The 17,719-nt window shown below is 41.6% G+C and overlaps 1 protein-coding gene across 1 annotated transcript; it reads right to left on the bottom strand.

Annotated features, from left to right (window-relative positions):
* Positions 1 to 6,818: 6,818 nt before the first annotated feature.
* On the bottom strand, positions 6,819 to 16,352 carry gata2b (GATA binding protein 2b). Its single transcript, XM_040158510.1, has 6 exons — positions 16,215 to 16,352; positions 15,523 to 15,944; positions 14,259 to 14,852; positions 12,281 to 12,426; positions 9,411 to 9,536; positions 6,819 to 8,355 (listed from the first exon to the last, which is right to left on the bottom strand). Exons 2-6 carry the CDS (start codon positions 15,746 to 15,748, stop codon positions 8,071 to 8,073), a joined length of 1,377 nt encoding a protein of 458 aa, XP_040014444.1. The 5' UTR covers positions 15,749 to 15,944; positions 16,215 to 16,352; the 3' UTR covers positions 6,819 to 8,070.
* Positions 16,353 to 17,719: the final 1,367 nt, after the last annotated feature.

Raw genomic sequence — 17,719 nt, 5'->3', positions numbered from 1 at the left:
CTCAGACTCTTAAGAGAAAACTGCTTAAACAAAGTGCTTGTTCAGTTACCAGAAACAGTCTGAAATAGTCTGAAACTTCCTCTTCAATACCCGCCTTAAAAACTACTTATAAACTACCTTTCTGATGCCAGATTTGTTTGGGCTGCGTCTAACAACTTTTGTAACTTTCTGAAACAAACAATCTGACAAGAGTACCCACTTCAAGCATTGTTTGGACTGACTTCGGAACCCCCTGAGTTTCTCTTTAGCGCCATGATTCGATTCATATTTTTGAATTTTAGTGAAAAGTCTCGACGACTATCAAATTGATTTTTATGTGCAAATACCTGCAAAAGCAATGACATTCCCATCAGCCTCAGCTGTACATTGCGCTAAGTGCTAATTAGCAAATATTAGCATGCTAACACATTAAACAAACATGGTAAATGAACTGAGTTTCATTATGCAAAGACTTGTGTCTGTTGTTTAGCCTACCCTTTGAATGGGGTGGACAAAATAATAAGAACACCTGTCAAATTAACGCAATGCAGTTCAAAAGCACCACAGACTACATCCTCCAAATGATCACACAGTTGAATAAACACGTCTTTAACACAATTTCAACAGAAACCGAACATTTAAATCTTCATGAAGGAGGATTTATTGCAGGACCATTGTATTAGACTGCATTAATTTTAGCTAGGTGAACCTAATGAAGTGAGAACTGAGTGTATATGGGCCAGCGTAGGTGCAACATACCTGGATGTTTTGTCCCTGCTTCCCTATTTCCTGCCCTCCCAGCCTAGATACCCCGCCTCTCAGATTTCCTGAGGGCAGAGCCCTGGGCTTTTTGTCAACCGTGTTATAAGATAGTGGGGCCATGACGCCCAGTCCCAGGGGCCCTAACACACAGGACATTAGCCTAGTGCCTACAGTGTAGGTCTGCGGGGCAGATTAATTTCTCCCTCCCTCTTTCTCTCCTGGACCCTCCCTCCTATTTCATTGGTGCAATAGGCAGAAGAAAAAAGGTGATTGTTTGTAGACAAGAGATATGAATTTGTCTGCCTCAGACAGGAGAAGAAAAGCAATTTGAAAGAGACTTTGTGGATCGGTTCGTTGGAGGGTGTCCCACTTTTCAGATAGAATGCACCATGTGTCAGTATGTGCTAGCTTTTCTGCAGAACCCAGTCTACTTTCACAGTGTGTGTTCCTGTATAGTGTGTGCATGTGTGTGTTGGAGTGTGCACAACTGGAGTTCGAGTGTGTGTCTCTGGCAAGCTCCAGTATAGTTACATGGGGACGTTCTATATCTGCCCAGTTTACTCCCTTTTGTTATTATTTATCCTCATAACTTTTTCATTTAGCATTCATTCATTCATTCATTCATTCATTTTTTTTTTGTTCCTGTTTGGAGGAAGCTTCATCTCATTCTACACTTACAGAGTTTGGATTATGACAATATGTAGAATAACGATATCTGCTACTGTTAGGTATTTAATAACTGTGGTTATATTGGTGGAAACTAGAACTCTGCAACCCACCTCCATATCCACACTCATGTTTAGAATATGTCAGTGGGTCTCTGACAGTTTTGTCACTGACTGGTTCATTTCCCCCCTGGGATACAGCAGAATCTTTCATATATTCTGAGGATCAGTGATACGAGCCCTCTGTTTCTCTTCCCTCTTATTGTTTTTTGTGCATTTTGGTCCTCTTGAGAACCCAGAACTCACTGAAACTCGTCCCAGATTGCAACAGAGCACCGAGTCCCACTGGTGCAGATCTGACACATCTCACATCCCCTGGTCCTTCGAGAGTGCAGTGTGAGACTATGTTGTTGAAAATGAAATGACTACATCAGAGGTTTATTTGTCTCTTGGTTCCCCAAGGGATAAGCATTTAGTTTTACTGATCAGGGTCAGTCGTCAAGGTGGTGTAATGCTCCCTGACCTATCTCCAATACAGCTTTTAAAGATAGACTAGTGACATAAATCCAGATTAAAGACTATTGCAAGTTTTTTTTTTCTTTTTTCAGAGTAGAAGTCATTAATTTTTTTAGAGCTAAAACAATTTAAACTTCCAGTTTCTACTTTCCTTATAGTGGCACTACAAACTGTACATCCAGTTTACAAGTTGTATATGATCCATTCTATAGCCTTAATGAAGTGATGAAGTTGTACTCAGCACCTAATCGGTATAACTGTTTTTGCAGTATATAGTGGGGGACCTCAGTCTGATTGGATGTATCATCAGTTTATGAAATATTCTGACTGTTAATGAGACTGCCATCACTATTGACAGCAGGGTTTAAATTGTGCGATGACTGTAGCGTCCTGGACCTCTCGTAACAGCCAAGAAGAAGAAGGAATTCAAATATGATTTTCTTGACCAGCAGCTCATTAAATCTCCCTACAAATATGAAAAACCGATTACTCTCAAAATGTTTAGTTAACGATTTTTTGGGTAAGCCTCTGTATCTTACAGCCATGAAGGCCAAATGTGTTACACCATCACTGTCCCAAAATCACTGACATAATTCTAACACTGGTTTCTAAACAGTCTGCATAAAAACTTATTTATGACATGTTCACAATCATAACAGAATGAGACTTTTATTACACAACTATCAACAGGAAATAATTAGTTTATCAAAACAGAGAGATAGAAACACATTTACATGTGACTGTCCACCAAAATCACTGCTATGATTTATAAGGGATACAAATGTCCCAAGGGATCTCTGCAATATGAACAATTTAGAGGATCACAGTGGGATTTCTTTCTGAAACTTTCTGGGATCTGGTTTTCTCCTTTATTTTTTTAACAACTGAGACCGGCCAGAGAAACTGTAATAGTGCTAAAATATTATATCTTAATTTGTGTGTAATCATAATGTCACTGCTTCTTGTCATTGAGTTTGTTAAAAGCTCTTTGACATACATGACCTTAATTTTGGCATCCAGGGATCCAGACATACTGAGGCTGAGATGTTGTCTCCCACTTTTGGTTGACTTCCTCTCCCTTCATCATTATTAGGGCTCTGAACTGGATAAAACCCTGCTCGTTTCCCCTTTCATCTCCTTTGTCACCATCTCTCTGCTAACGCACTCCTCTGAAGTCCATTCAAACCTTGTTTTTGATACCATTAATTGAGTTTGGTAGAAAAACAAATGGTTCAAGGGGGGGGGTGCTTGTGCAAAGGTGGGAACTATAAATCTCACTTCTGAGCTTATTTAGGATGCACACCCAGTCCCCAAACCCCTCCTCCACAGAGGTCTTCAGAGAGGTTCACCTCACAAAACAGCTCCTAACCACTCGACTGCTTTTTATCTTCTCTTTATGGGAAGTCTTGTTCTTTCACTCTGTCCCATTTTTGGGGAGGAGGTGACATTTTAAAAGGGTCCGGGAGTAAGTCTGTGGGAGGGCCTGGAAGAATGACAGAGTAAGTGCTTCCAAGGTGAGAGGTCAGAGAAGTCATGAGAGGAGGCTATAGGCTGCACTTGGGTTGACCCTTAACTCTCTAGCCTGGGAGCAGAGTCATCCTTTGGCTTTCTGAGTAACTGCTGAACTCACAAACAGTTCACAACTTAAATCTGTGTCAGAGACTATTTGCATGTTTACAATACTGCTGATCATTTTCCCAATTTCCTTATCCCTAAGAAGACAGTACGTGAAATAAAGAGTGTGTGGCTTTCCCATTCTTTTCCTTCCAATTTTCCAAAATAACAGTGCATCAAGAAAGTGTTAGGACCCCTTCACTTTTTTCACATTTTGTTATGTTGCAGCCTTATGCTAAAATCATTTAAATTCATTTTTTCATCAATCTACCCTCAATTTCCCATTATGACAAAGCGAAAACAGAATTTTAGATTTTTTTTTTAATTTATTATAAAGGAAAAACAGAAAATTTAACTTAAGTATTCAGACCCATTATTCAGTACCTAGTTTAAACACCTTTGGCAGCGATTACAACCTTGAGTCTTCCTGGATGTGACGCTACAAGTTTCGCACAACTGGATTTGGGGATTTTCTGCCATTTTTCTCTGCAGATCCTCTCAGGCTCTGTCAGGCTGGATGGGGACCATCATCAGCCATTTTCAGGTCTCTCCAGAGATGTTCAATTGGGTTCAAGTCAGGGCTCTGACTGGGCCACTCAAGGTCATTCACATAGTTGTCCCTGAGCCAATCCTGTGTTGTATTGGCTGTGTGCTTAGGGTCATGGTCCTGTTGGACGGTGAACCTTCGGCCCAGTCTGAGGTCCTAAGCACTCTGGACCAGGTTTTCATCAGGATATCTCTATATTCTGCTCAGCTTTCCTTCAACCCTGACCAGTCTCCCTGTCCCTGCCGCTGAAAAACACCCCCACAGCATGAAGGTGCCGCCACCATGCTTCACCATTGGGGTGGTATTGGGCAGGTGATGAACAGTGCCTGATTTCCTCCAGACATGACACTTAGAATTGAGGCCAAACAGTTCAGTCTTGGTTTCATGAGACCAGAGAATCTTTATTCTCACTGAGTCTTTTAGGTGTTTTTTTTTTGCAAACTCCAAGTGACTTTCATGTTTCTTTCATAGAGAGGCTTCCATCTGGCCACTCTGCCATAAAACCCAGATCGGTGGAGTGTTGCAGTGACAGTTGTCCTTCTGGAAGCTTCTTCCATCTCCACACAGGATCTATTGAGTTCAGCCAGACAGGCCATCAAATTCTTGGTCACCTCTCTTACCAAGGGCCTTCTCCCTCGATTGCTCAGTTTGGCTGGGCAGCCAGCTCTAGGAAGAGTCCTTGTTGTTCCACACTTCTTCCATTGAAAATTTATGGAGGCCACTGTGCTCTTGGGAACTTTCAATGCAGCAGAATTGTTTTTGTAGCCTTCCTGTGCCTAGACACAATCCTGTCTCTTTCCAAATCATGTCCAATCAATTGAATTTACCACAGGTGGACTCCAGGTCAAGGTGCAGAAACATCTCAAAGATGATCAAGAGTAATGGGAGGAACCTGAGCTAAAAGCGCCATAGCAAAGGGTCTGAATACTTATGTCCATGTGATATTTCAGTTTTTCCTTTTTAATACATTTTCAAAAATGTCTAAAATTCAGTTTTCACTTTGTCCTTATGAGATATTGAGTGTAAATTGATGAGGGAAAAAATTAGTTTAAACAATTTTAGCATAAGGCTGCAACATAACAACTGTGAAAATACCACACTTAAATTTTTCCTACAATACATATTCTTAAAATAAAAACAACATCAACAGACTTTAAACCTACTTGAGATAGGCAAAATTATATACACAATTTCATAATGATGTGGGGATACAGTTAAAAATATGATATGATTTCAAAGGTTTTGCACTGCTCTACCACACAATTATCATTCTTCTTTGACCCTAAAGCAGATGGGATGTTCACTGTGATGAATCATCTATCTCAAGACAGGTTCAAGTATTTGTAATTTTATTTTTCTAAAGATAAAGCTATGACTGAAACTCAATAATAGTTGGGAAAGGAAGAAAAGCATACTAAATTTCTAAAACATGGGTAACATGTAACATTTACATAATTTGAAGCTAAAGGGTTAAATTGTGTAAAAAATGACCCCTTATGGTCTTTTAAGAAATGTCTTATATCACTGTTGGATTAGCCTCATGCAACAGACTGACAATGAGAAGGTCTATTTCATAAGAGTATTATCCAATGAGCAGATGCAACTAGTTAATTAATTGCAGAAACATATGGCTCAACCTGCTCAATTTCTGTCAACAGCACTAATCTCCACTGCCCAGTGAAGTAATCTGTTTGTTAAAAAGTGGTAGTTCATGTCAACAAGGGTGAGAGGGGTTACTAAAATACACTGATAATATACACATTTGAGATCTACTGGAAAGGCTGTCCTGAAAGGAGAGGAGATGGACAACTTATTATGCAGCCAACGAGGTCGATGGGTGTGTGTGTGGGTTACAAAAGCACCAGGACGTCCTACATGTCCTGGTCAGACAATAAACATGACTTTTGATCATTTTATAAATATTACTCTCTTGAAAGCTGTTTTAGACAGGGGGATAACATCATCAATTTCAAATGTGGCACTGTTTTATTTTGTCTTATCAAAGCTATTATAACCCATTTCTTTGGCCAGTTGGGGATCAAGTCGAAAAAAAAACTGTAACACTGATATATTATCATCTTTGTTGACATGGCAAACTTGTTACCAAACAGTTAACAGTTGCCTATTTACACATCCAGCAGATAGGGACTAATATGAGCGTTCATTTGGAGAAGTACTTCTGTCCACTTCATGAATGTTAGTCCAATATTCACCCCATGTTACCTCTGTTTTTGGTCTCTACCAACTACTGGGGGACATATCTGGCTCTTTAGCGGCTAAATGCTCCACTATGTTCAACACTCAACCTCTAACTATGTCTGTCTGCCATTAGGTGTTGGGTAGGTAGTGTACGGTCGAATTTTAGAGCTTTTCCACTAAAAACAGCTGCGATTGACAACAGTTCTATGAGAGTGAAGAGAGTAAAATTGTGGCCCACAAAACTGAAACAGAGAGCTGAAAGATACTACAACACTGAAGAGCTGAGGAGAAAACACAGAGTGAGGTAAAAATTCTCTGTGGACGCATCACTATGAGCAACCCATATCACATACAAGTACTCATGTGATCCATTGTTAATATACAGTTAAAATATTGGTTATAGCTGCTTTGAGTTTGTAGAATCCTACCAGAAGGGAAATAAGTTTTCTCAGTCATCACTGCTAGGATCATATGTTTTTTTATTATCAACATTATGCAATGGCCACCAGATTTTCATCTTTTTTGACAGGTAACAAAGAGCAAGCTTGTGCTTTTAGACTCTATCAGGATGGTAGAAGTGTTAGACGAATATAACACAGCTCATTAGTAGAGGGGTGCAGAGATGTCCCCGACAAGTCCCCACATTGTGACATTAGCATCGGGTGTGTAGTAACATATGAAGATAAAATGATTCACACACAAAAAACTGTCGCTGTTACTATTGCTCCAGAGAAAAACAAGGACGCAGAAAAGGATACAGAGCATCTGATGCAAATACAATTAACATAGGATAGTAATTATAATAGTACAAAGAATCAAATAATTATTACTGTAGCTTTGATTTATGTTTAGTGAACTTGCAATAGTACCTTCATGAAGGTTATTTGTCTCTGTATGATATATGTTCGCCTCTTGTGTTTCTCAAATTCAGAATTGGACTTTGTCACAGTATGGCAGCACAATCATCAAAATGAACTTCTGTGTCTATTCTCATTTCAGAGACTTGCATATCTGATATTGAATAGACGGAGCAGATTGGATAATGAACTTGATCTCTTTATTTCTTACGAGTATAAATGTTGACCAGCTCAGAGAAAGCGCTTCAGCTAAAAATATATTCATAACTGGGATAAAAGTATCCATATTAAGATTCAGGTGATATAGTCAAAGAAAAAGGCAGTGAAAATAAATTATCTGAATAACAATAATAACAATAATTATAATAACAATAATTATAATAAACAGTGTCAAATTAGGATTCATAAACCTTTTTGTTTGCTTGTTTCTTTTTTGAAAATTTATTTTAAAATTGTCCATGAGCAAAAATCCAGCATATTTTCATTTAATGTTGTGAAGGGGATTGCTCTGTCTAGGACGTCCCCTTCAGTCTAACACATTTACAATATTCACAGTTATATAAACCTGTTCAGCACATACTGAACCACGCAGCACAGTCAGGATGTCAGAGGGGACTGTTGGAACAAAACTATGAGGTGTGATGACATTTTTGTGTTTACATGTGTGTTCCTGGTTGACATGAAGCAGAATCTTCCTCCATCAAAATAGGTACCTATAGATAAGCAATAAAAGGTCCTTTCCTCCCATGATACATCTTTTTTATCTGACATACCACTGGCATAATCAATCAAGAGACAATCAAGAAGATGAGGCACAAACTGCATGTCTGTAACAGCGTACACATTGTCCTCTAGTGAGACCCTCATCCCCCTTCATGAAACCATCTCAGGTTCTTGAAGTAGCTCTATTCTGACCCCTCTCCTCGCAATCTCAGCCCATGGCCGTCACCATGTTAGAGTGGTGCGGGTGGCCGAATGACGGGTGTATTGGGGTGGGCGTAGGGAGCATGTGTCCAGCGTGGCTGAAAGGCGGCAAGTGGCCCATGGACATGTGTCCGGCCAGAGAGGTGGCGCTGAAGGGAGAGCTCTTGTCGTGCAGGCTTTTGGAAAACTCCTCATAGCTGTCGTTGCCCCGCTTGCTTTTTTTGGATTTGTTGGACATTTTCCGGTTGCGTGTCTGTATTCCCTCCTTTTTCATGGTCAGGGGCCGGTTCACCTGTGTAGAGAGGGAGAAATGAGGGGTTATACTTTGGAGGGAAACTTCAAACCCAGAAATTATGAGTTTTATTCACTTGTAATCAAATACATTTTTAAACATGGGGTATCTGAGTTCTTTTGTTAAGTTTAAAGTATTCTGTGTTTTTGTTATTGTCTACAAATCCCATGAATAGACCAAAACGCACTCATCCATCCCCCAGTATCCCACTTCCCCGTCCTGTCTGTGGCACTCAACCCCAAACCCATTGGTTCCTACTGAGAATGTAAATCTTTAAAATCATGCCACAGTTTCCTTTTAAAAAAAAAGCCTCAGTAATTTCCTCAAACAACTGGGCACAGTAGTTTTCAACAAACGTTACTCAAAGAGGACTTAATAGTGTATTTGTTGACTGTCTGCGGATTAATACACATTTGGTCCTCTAGTGAGTATTAACAGCAGCGGGACAGTTTGTGTGAAAGTGAATCAAAATAAACTACAGTGCCCATGTTCATCATAATGAAGGAACATGTCACCCAGTGGCTCGCTGATGTTTTTTTAATAGTTTTTGGACGACAGTGGAGCTCTGTGGCACAGAGGAATAAGCTATATCAGGCTTTGACTACACAGAGAACACATTATAGTAGGAATTAGTTCATTGTTGCTTTTGGTCTTTGCGTGGGATATGCTCACAATAGAAAAATATACAATATCACCAGACTTATCCTTTAAAAGTATGCACTTCTAGTGTACTAATAGTATATTTTGATGCCTCCGGTCTTAATTCATATGGCGACTTGCCTTGTGGCAGTCTCGCTCAACAACAGTCCCACCATTGTGACTCTCAGGGGATTACGCCTACCGTGGAAACAATAAAGCACAAAGAAAGAAAACACCAACGAGTCCAACTGTGTCTGAGAGTAAAACAACCCTCACTCTCTCCCTCTCCTCTGTCTCTCTCTTTTCCGCCTCTTATCCCTCAACAATCAGTCTAACCTGCCTGCCTACTTTCGGTCTACTTGACCCTGCTGACTTTGTATAGGCCCAGTGTTGGCAATCAGCAGTCAAAGACTTACGTTATGCAGTTTATAGTAGAGGCCGCAGGCGTTGCACACTGGGTCTCCATTTGCATTGCGCCGCCAGAGTGTGGTGGTGGTCGTCTGACAGTTAGCACAACAGGTGCCTGCCCGTCTGGCAGCAGACTGTGAAAAAATACGGACTGAGTTTTAATGAGAAGTCAACAGCACAAGCAGACACAGCAAAGGCCAGTTTAAGAATAAATGTATATTTAATCATGTATTTCAGTATGTACAATATATTAAATAAGTTTAACTTTCTATTTAATTGATTTAAACAGGTTTTATGACATTAGGTCTACAACTAACAATTATTTTCATTGATGATTAATCTACAAATTATTTCTCAATTAAGCGATTAATCATTTGGCTTATAAATGTAGAATTTGGGGTTAAATGTTTTCTCTAAACCTCTGCAAATTGCAAAAAATGCCCATCACAAGTTCCTAGAGCCCATGGTGATGTTTTAAAATGTCTTGTCCGACTGACAGTCCAAAACAAAATGATATTCAGTTTACTGTCATGGGAGAGTGGGAAAAATCTGAAAATAGTCACATATGAATCAGTAAAACTAATCAGTTGGTTTTAATCAATTTAATCAGCTTTATCAGTTAATCAACCAGTTAATCAATTATCCCCATCACGATTTTTGTGATATATATATATATATATATATATATATATATATATATATATATATATATATATGCTAAATTCACATTCAACGCCCTATTTACTACCGGTTTAAACTGATGGCTGAGCAGTCCTGGTGGATTCTTCACACCTGAATATCTTAGGCCTTTAAAGAGGCTTATTTCCAATACAGGAAATGAATGCAGTAATCTGCATGCTCACTCAAAATTTCCCTACAATTGTATTGTTTTAATTAACATGAATGAGTTGTTTCGATAGTTCAAATTTACTAAATTTCCCAATTTCAGATTCCAGAAAACTGTTTCTCACGTCAACCCTGCTCGTTAGTCATTCGCGAGCTTCCATAACTTTCCCAGTCCTTTTCCTTTTCACTGTTCTGTAATTTCTCTGTCATGACCGGAGAGCGTGGCCACGAGAAAATGAGCCCTGCGGCCTATAGTTAGGAGTCCGCAAGAGGAAGCAGGCGCTGGCCCCGCTGCTTTATCTGGACCGGTCAGATATCCGGATAGGAAGCGACTGGAAGGCTGCTGCTACTGAACACAGGGCGCAGTGGAGCCGTGCGAGCCCCGGCCGAGCCATGCGGGAACCAGGCCCTGATATATGGCCGTGTGCCGTGTGCATTTATGGCCGAACGACGCTGAAATAAATGCCCGTGTATATTTAATGAGACGGGCTGTCCGATCAGTGCAGGTGAATAAAAAGGATCCCGAGACTAATCTCTACGGTTTACCCACGATGTTCGCAAAATAACGTCTTCTGTCGATTACTCTCACTACTTTGCTCACCGTGCGCTTTTTCTCACTAGGCCCTTTTTTTTTTTCTTTCCTCTATCTTCACTCTGGCGTGAAGTTGCGCGCTTTTGTTGTGCTTTTCCGTGACTCAAAATAATTCTACTTTGATTGCAAAAATGCTTCTTTCATCCACACAAATACAGTTGTTAGAGCTATTCCCTCGATTCTGTCTCAAGCCATCCTGCCCCGAGTTTCTTCCAAATAAAACGGTTTAAGACCATTTTCTCAAGGCCTGGTTGAAAAGTGTGGTAACCAACTGCCGTTCACCGTTAATCAGGCCTCTACTGATTTAATGAGCAGTGTCTGCTTACTCTGCAAATACTGTCTTCATTTCACAGCTGCCTCCTGCTGCAACACAACTGCTGCAGAGGCTTGCGTGAATGCCTCTAGGCTGCAGAGATGCTTATTTTCTTTGAAATTATTAGAAGAAACCAGGCATAACTATTTTATGTTAGTTGTTTTAGCAGTCAGAGCTGCTGCTGAAACGAAACTGTCAAAATGGTGTTTGTAGCATTCTTGGTGCCTGGCTTTCAAGTATTTCACTCAAAGTAGATTTCACCTTTTAAAGCTGTGATTCCCCCATCCTGCTGCTGAATTTCTGAACCTGTGGCTAGATGTATTTAAGCAGTTTTAAGGCTTGCAGCTGGATGAGTGTGACATGAAAGTTGGGGTCTCAGTGGACAACACTGATGTTTGAAGCAGTGCATGGTGGGAAATACTTGGCTTTAACCAGCTCCAACTTTGCTCAGACTCTCTGCACTGAGACACACCTCAGTGTCCTTTGAAAGCCACGACGCTACAAAATGTAATCTTAAATGAGCTAAAATCAACAGATTTTGTGACAATGAATTTCACATATTCCAATGGAATTTTAATGGTTTGTTTAGAAACAGGAGGAATTTCTCAACCCCCAAAAGGAACACTTAATCCCCTCAGTTTATTTGAAAAATTCTAAATCACCAAATCTAGAGACACATGGTTTTCTCTACACGGTGATGCTCTGCTGCCCACATGTCAAAACAAAAACAACCCTTCACTTAAACACCTCATGCAACAAATTTTAAAGAGCTCCACGTTGCACATAGCAGTAGCATTACGAGCCGTAAAGTGTCAGGACTGTGTTGTTTTGAGGGATGGTATGCTGGCCCCCGCTATCAATGACAGTATCAGAAGTAGCAGTAATAATGATAACAGAAACAACAGAGATAGTCCCACACTGCTAACAGCCCGAGCTGAAGGAGCAAGAGGTGAGCAACGAATACAATTCCTGGAAACTGATTGGGAAAATATAACTTTCCTGGCATTGTACCTCCTCCCCCTCCCCCTCCACCTTACTCTCTTTTTATTTATTGCCACCTCCACACACACACACACACACACACACCATTTCAGTGCCATACTGACGTTGCAGTGGATAGGACTCACCAGCCTGCGTTTGGGTTTGATGAGCGGTCTGTTCTGGCCGTTCATCTTGTGGTACAGCCCGCAGGCGTTGCACAGGTAGTGTCCGGTGCTGTCACGTCTCCACAGAGGTGTAGAGGTGGCACCACAGTTTACACACTCACGGCCCTCTGAGGAAAAACACACACTGACATTTAGGAAATCAAACATGACACCTTTTTTTTGCGCTAACTTAAAAGGACTTTGTTCAATTCTTTCATTTTGTGTTGTAACCAAACTCTAAAAATATACTTTTACCAGCTGCTTTGAGAAGAATTAATTTGTTCATAGAATTTTCTGAACTCACTGTGTGCTTGTGTATGTGTGCATTTCTGTGGGCAGGCTGTTTTCTGTTTGAGGTTCTCGATCAGTTTCAGTTCAGCAATATATTTCCACTAACAACACCTTCAATTATAGATCAAAGCACATACACTATTGCATTTTTTTTTGACCCACTGACTCTCTGTTTGCGGGAGTAAAGAGAAACAGTGTCTGTGTGTAGTCTGCTGGAAAATGAAGTGACTCCTTTATAGTTTACATAAGCAGAGGCACTGCTGAAAATTGAAGAGGGGTTTGCTGTGCCATCAGCAGTAACTTCCTCTTTGCGCTCACCCTCAATTTCTAATACTTCACTTTTTGAAGAACATTGTGAGGATAAACGGCTTGAAAATGAAATACATATATATTTGTACATCAGCACAGGCATTTAATCCCACTTCACAAAATGGATTATTAGATTTTAGCCGAATGCCCTTGACCCTTAAAAGCTCACAGTGCAAACAACCCATCAAAGAAAAAAAAAAAAATGAAATTCAGGTCAGTATTTTTAGAAAATATTTTAGTTCTTAACTTAAAAACAGCAATCAGTGTCCTATAACCTGCAATTAAAATAAAGCCAGTAATATAATAAAATTTTACAGCCAGTTAAGATGACATTTCCTATTTCATAAAAAGCAGCTTATTTAAAAGTGAGGTTAGGTGACGCCGTGCTAATAAACTGGTTTAACACAATCAGGTTGGAAGTCCCTGCTCTGTAATCAAATAACAATCAGGACAACGTACTCATGTCTTATGTAACAGAGAAGCGACTCTAGCCTACATAGTGAGGTTTTGGCTCTGGTCGCCTGCAGATCTTCCTTTCACACCTCTGGGCTGGATCCAGCTCACTGTTCTGCTGCAGCCAGATCAGGCGTAATTACAGAGTCACGGTTAACAAAAGAGGATTATCAAAGTCTCGCTGTGTTTGAGAACAGCGGAGTGCGGGTTTAGGCCTTTGAAACCATTTATTTGGGGGGGGGGAAACATTATTATTGTTATTGTTATTTCATTTTTTGTCACTGTTATTCTTCCAAAAATTTTAAATAAAGCTTGACGGTGCTCTAATCACGGCACATCTGCCAGCTGCATTTAAGATAATTTACAGAAAACTGAACAAGGAATTAATAACGCTACATTACTAATTTGGAATAAATGAAATGGCTTTTGAGAGGCTGTTAATTTAAATGGGTTGATATAATAGGAGAGTATCCTATAATAATCATATATATTTGCTTTATATAACATTCAGAAACGACTGGGATTTTGATCGACGGTTTAATTGTGTGTGTTTGTGTGCCTTCACGTGTAACAAAATGGTGTAATAGGAATATTAACACAATGGTGTGTGGATTTTAAACGTGGCTTGTAAAACCCCAGTGAAAAAACGACGCCAAGCTGCTCAATGTGCTCAGCAAACTCATCGCTGTGCCGCGGATGCACAAATATCATCTACAGTAGCGTTGCCACGGGACGTTTTAAAAATTCGAGTTACTCCCTTTGAGTTTTAGTCTAGTTTAATCGACACTGACTCAACGAGATCGAAACAGCAGATAAACTTAAAGACAGCCTCCAAGTGCAGATAGTGTCTAAGCCTTTTTCAGATTTGTTATAGTTTATTGTATTTGGGGGTTTCCACATGACTCACCGGTGCAGGACCGTGTCTTGCCTTTGTTCTTGGGGTTGAAGCAGGACGATGCTCCCAGTAGGCTGCCTGGGTGAAACAGACTGCTGCCGTACTCGTGTGCAGCTGGGAGAGAGTAGGTGGGATATGTCGGTATGGGATGGTGGGTGGAGGGCGTCTGAGCGCTCATGGAGGCCAGGCTGCTCCTCAGCGGACTGGATCCCTCCATCTTCATCCCCTCCGTTAACGACACTTGGTACTTGATAGATTCCTTCTCGTCCATTCTGGTAGCGGAAGACGAGGGAGACGCGGCCCCCGGGTCCGGCGATACGTCCTTTGGTGGCGTCGGGGGGAAAGTGTACAGGTGGGGGCTGGAGTGGGACGGCGGCGTTAACGACGGCGCGGACACCGTGTTGGAGTTGCTGCTGCACGGGTAGACGGCGGAGAGCCCGCCGGGAGACGCGGAGCCGGGGTGGTGCAGGCTGGGCTTGCTGAAGGGGCTGACGGCCCAGGCGTTGTGGTGGTGGGCTGAGAGGGCAGCCTTCCCCCCGTCCAGCCATGAAATCCCCGGGCTGTGGATGAGATGAGGCCGGCAGACCTGAGTCCCTGTCAGACGAGCTGTGAAATATGCAGACAGCAGACTGCTTATTACAGAGAAGATGACAGGCTGATCCATCATTTAGTGGTGTTTTCTATGACACGCACGTTGGGATGCAAAAATAACTACATAATAATAAGACTTCTTGATTCACTGGGTACACTGGCCTGGTGTAAACTTGTAAATACGATAGCCATACTGATACAAAAATAGACTAATTAAACCAGTGTTTCCTGCACTAAAATGTGCATTTCAAACATTCAGTTCGAAGTTGCATTCACTGTTTTCATCCCAAGATTTGTTTTTACTTGGTTGGATGTCTTTAAATCCAAATACAAAATCATCAAAAAATATAGGCCAACGCAAAGGGGAAAAAAAAGGTTTGTGAGAGACACAAACCTGTTTATCAGACACGGAAAATTTATATTTTAATTCACATTTTAAGGCTCAAACAACAGAAAACTGTCAGATGCTCGTTTGATGCTTCATAAATAATAATAATAAGGATTCAATAGAAAAATATGATTTTCCTGTTATCGTGAGGCAAACAACAATTCAAACATGCAGGTAATTGTTTTCAGAAAAGAATATATAATTTTGCTTTGCAACTTTTCATCCTATGTGGCCAGCTAAGAGTTTGTGTCGTATATTCTGGTGAAGTTGCACCCCTGTGTTGTAGCTCCATCTTACCGTGCGCCTGGCTGTAGGACACCCTGGCCCTGGCAGAGTTGTGGTAGTACGGGTTTCCCTGCGAGTCCAGGTGATTAAAGAAAACGTCCACCTCGTCCGGAGGCAGGAGCTGCGCCGCGGGCTCCATGTAGTTGTGCCCCAGGCCGGGGTGGTGAGAGTCCGGGTGTTGTCCGTTCAGCACGGCGTGGTGATGCATCCAGCGGGGCTGATCGGCCGTCACATCCATCTCTATGGCTCTCCGCGGCGCGATTTATAGAGTCAAGGAATATCCGGGGCGAGGACACACGGGTGGTTTGAAACGTGTCCTTTACGAGATCTTCGCTGTGTCCATTTACAGTAGGGGACTAGTGCTTTGTGTTTGCTCCTCTGAGTTAAATTCCTCACTTCTCCGGGACATCGGGTCGAGTTTTGTCACTGGAAACCTGCAACAAGCAAACATCAGATGTTAATATTTTAAAAGCAGAGGTGTTGGGCAGCCTAGTGTCTGTTGTAGGCGTCAGTTCTCTAAACGGAGAGCTTGTACACACACATGGAGTGAGGCAACTCACGATAATAATAATCATCATCGTCACCTCCACCCACAATATTTACTACCATCACTCTTCGCGCTTCTCATCCACAGCCCGTTGCGCCCCGCCACCAGTAACAGTCTAACAGCCTCGCTCAGTGACAGTGAGATAAACATGCCGTACCTCTGCCGAGGTTATTTCATCCGCAGCGTCCGGTCGGCTCACGACTCTCCGGGAAACTGTCCCCCTGGCCCCGTTCGTCGGTGCTGCAGGTCCTCTCTGGTTTTTCGCCTGTTGTTTGTCAGAGTAAACTCCGTCCACTGGGACTTGAAGCAACACGTATGAATGTGGCTGACAGCGCGGGGCAAAGCTTGTCATGCTCATGGGCGGAGTCTCCCATAAGGCTTTGACTCAGCCAATTGTACACCACCTCTACGAAACCTCAGAGGCCCCCCCCCCCACCCCCCCTCCTAGAACATCATTGAAATACTACTATAGCAGTAATATAGAGAGACTTGGTCTGGCTGCTCGGGCCCAGGCCTATATTACGACTTTGTTGGGAATTTAATGTGACTTTATGGAATTCAATGTTTCATCACCAGTCCAGGAAAATAATGTCCATCTCAATATATTAGTCTGTTCTGTGACTGTTTCTTATAAGGGTCCATTGTGGTTGTGGACGACATGGACAAATCATGACTAATGTCAATTATGTCTGGTAAAAGTTTCAAGTTAAATAAAATAACTCAAAGTGACACTGACACATGTAAACACACCAACACCAGTAGTGGACGTGGAACTGTGTGTTTATTTTTTTCCACGTCTTTTAGTCTCGCTGCATCTTTTTGATCTCAGACTCTACGGAGACAATTGTCCATTTACAACACAACTCAGCCGTTTTCTAACGCTCCAGTTAATCTAATGCTTTAAGGGAAATTTTGAAGAAAAAGTGACGTAAATGTGAAATAATGTCTTTAAGATCCGCAGTCATTTCCCCAAAATGCCCCCGAAATGGACTGAAAATAAAATTCGCCACTGTGTTTTCTATATGTGTTTTCTGTCGGGTTCATTGTTTTATATCTAAATGAGAAACTAAGATCTTTTCGTGTTGCACTGTGGTCGAAGTGGGTGAAGTGTAAATTAATGGTCATTTCTGGTTCCATTCTTTGTCCAATGTTGGTCATTTAATGGCTAAAAGTTCAGGCTGCATCTCTCTCTCCCTCTCTCCCTCTCTCCCTCTCTCTGTCTCTCTCTCCTCGCGCTTGACTGACAGACAATAATTGGAGTGGGAGCGCGTGCAGCCCCGGCCGTCAGACACTGCCGCCTGCTTGACGCCGTTTCCTGACGTCAGTGCATCTTAGTGAAGAAAAAAAAAAAAAACATATTCAGGACATGAACTTTTTCTAACACAGAGAGAGAGAGAGAGAGAGAGAGAGAGAGAGAGAGAGAAGGACGGGGCTTGCCCGGAGTCTGCTGCAGTCCCAGCGGATGAACTCGAGGAAGTTGCAACTGATATTTACACTGTGGCAACATTAATAATACATCAAGTGCATCCTCCTGACCCTACTGTGATGTCGAAGAACAGGCCAACTAGCGTTGCTTGGCAAACTATTGGCAAGGTGGACCACAGAGATTGGATTAGATTAGATTAGATTAGATTAGATTAGATTAGATTAGATTAGATTAGA

This window comes from Xiphias gladius, chromosome 21 (genome assembly GCF_016859285.1).
Source record: "Xiphias gladius isolate SHS-SW01 ecotype Sanya breed wild chromosome 21, ASM1685928v1, whole genome shotgun sequence".
NCBI lineage: Eukaryota > Metazoa > Chordata > Actinopteri > Istiophoriformes > Xiphiidae > Xiphias > Xiphias gladius.
The sequence above is the reverse complement of the archived record's forward strand: the minus strand, read 5'-3'. Positions and strand labels throughout refer to the sequence as shown.

Excerpts from the sequence above, each read along its gene's own strand:
- gata2b (XM_040158510.1), bottom strand. The coding sequence starts at position 15,748 with ATGGATGTGACGGCCGATCAGCCCCGCTGGATGCATCACCACGCCGTG. Across the intron at positions 14,853-15,522 it reads GTCCTACAGCCAGGCGCACG|CTCGTCTGACAGGGACTCAG; the intron begins GTAAGATGGAGC and ends CATATTTCACAG. Across the intron at positions 12,427-14,258 it reads CAAGACACGGTCCTGCACCG|AGGGCCGTGAGTGTGTAAAC; the intron begins GTGAGTCATGTG and ends GTTTTTCCTCAG.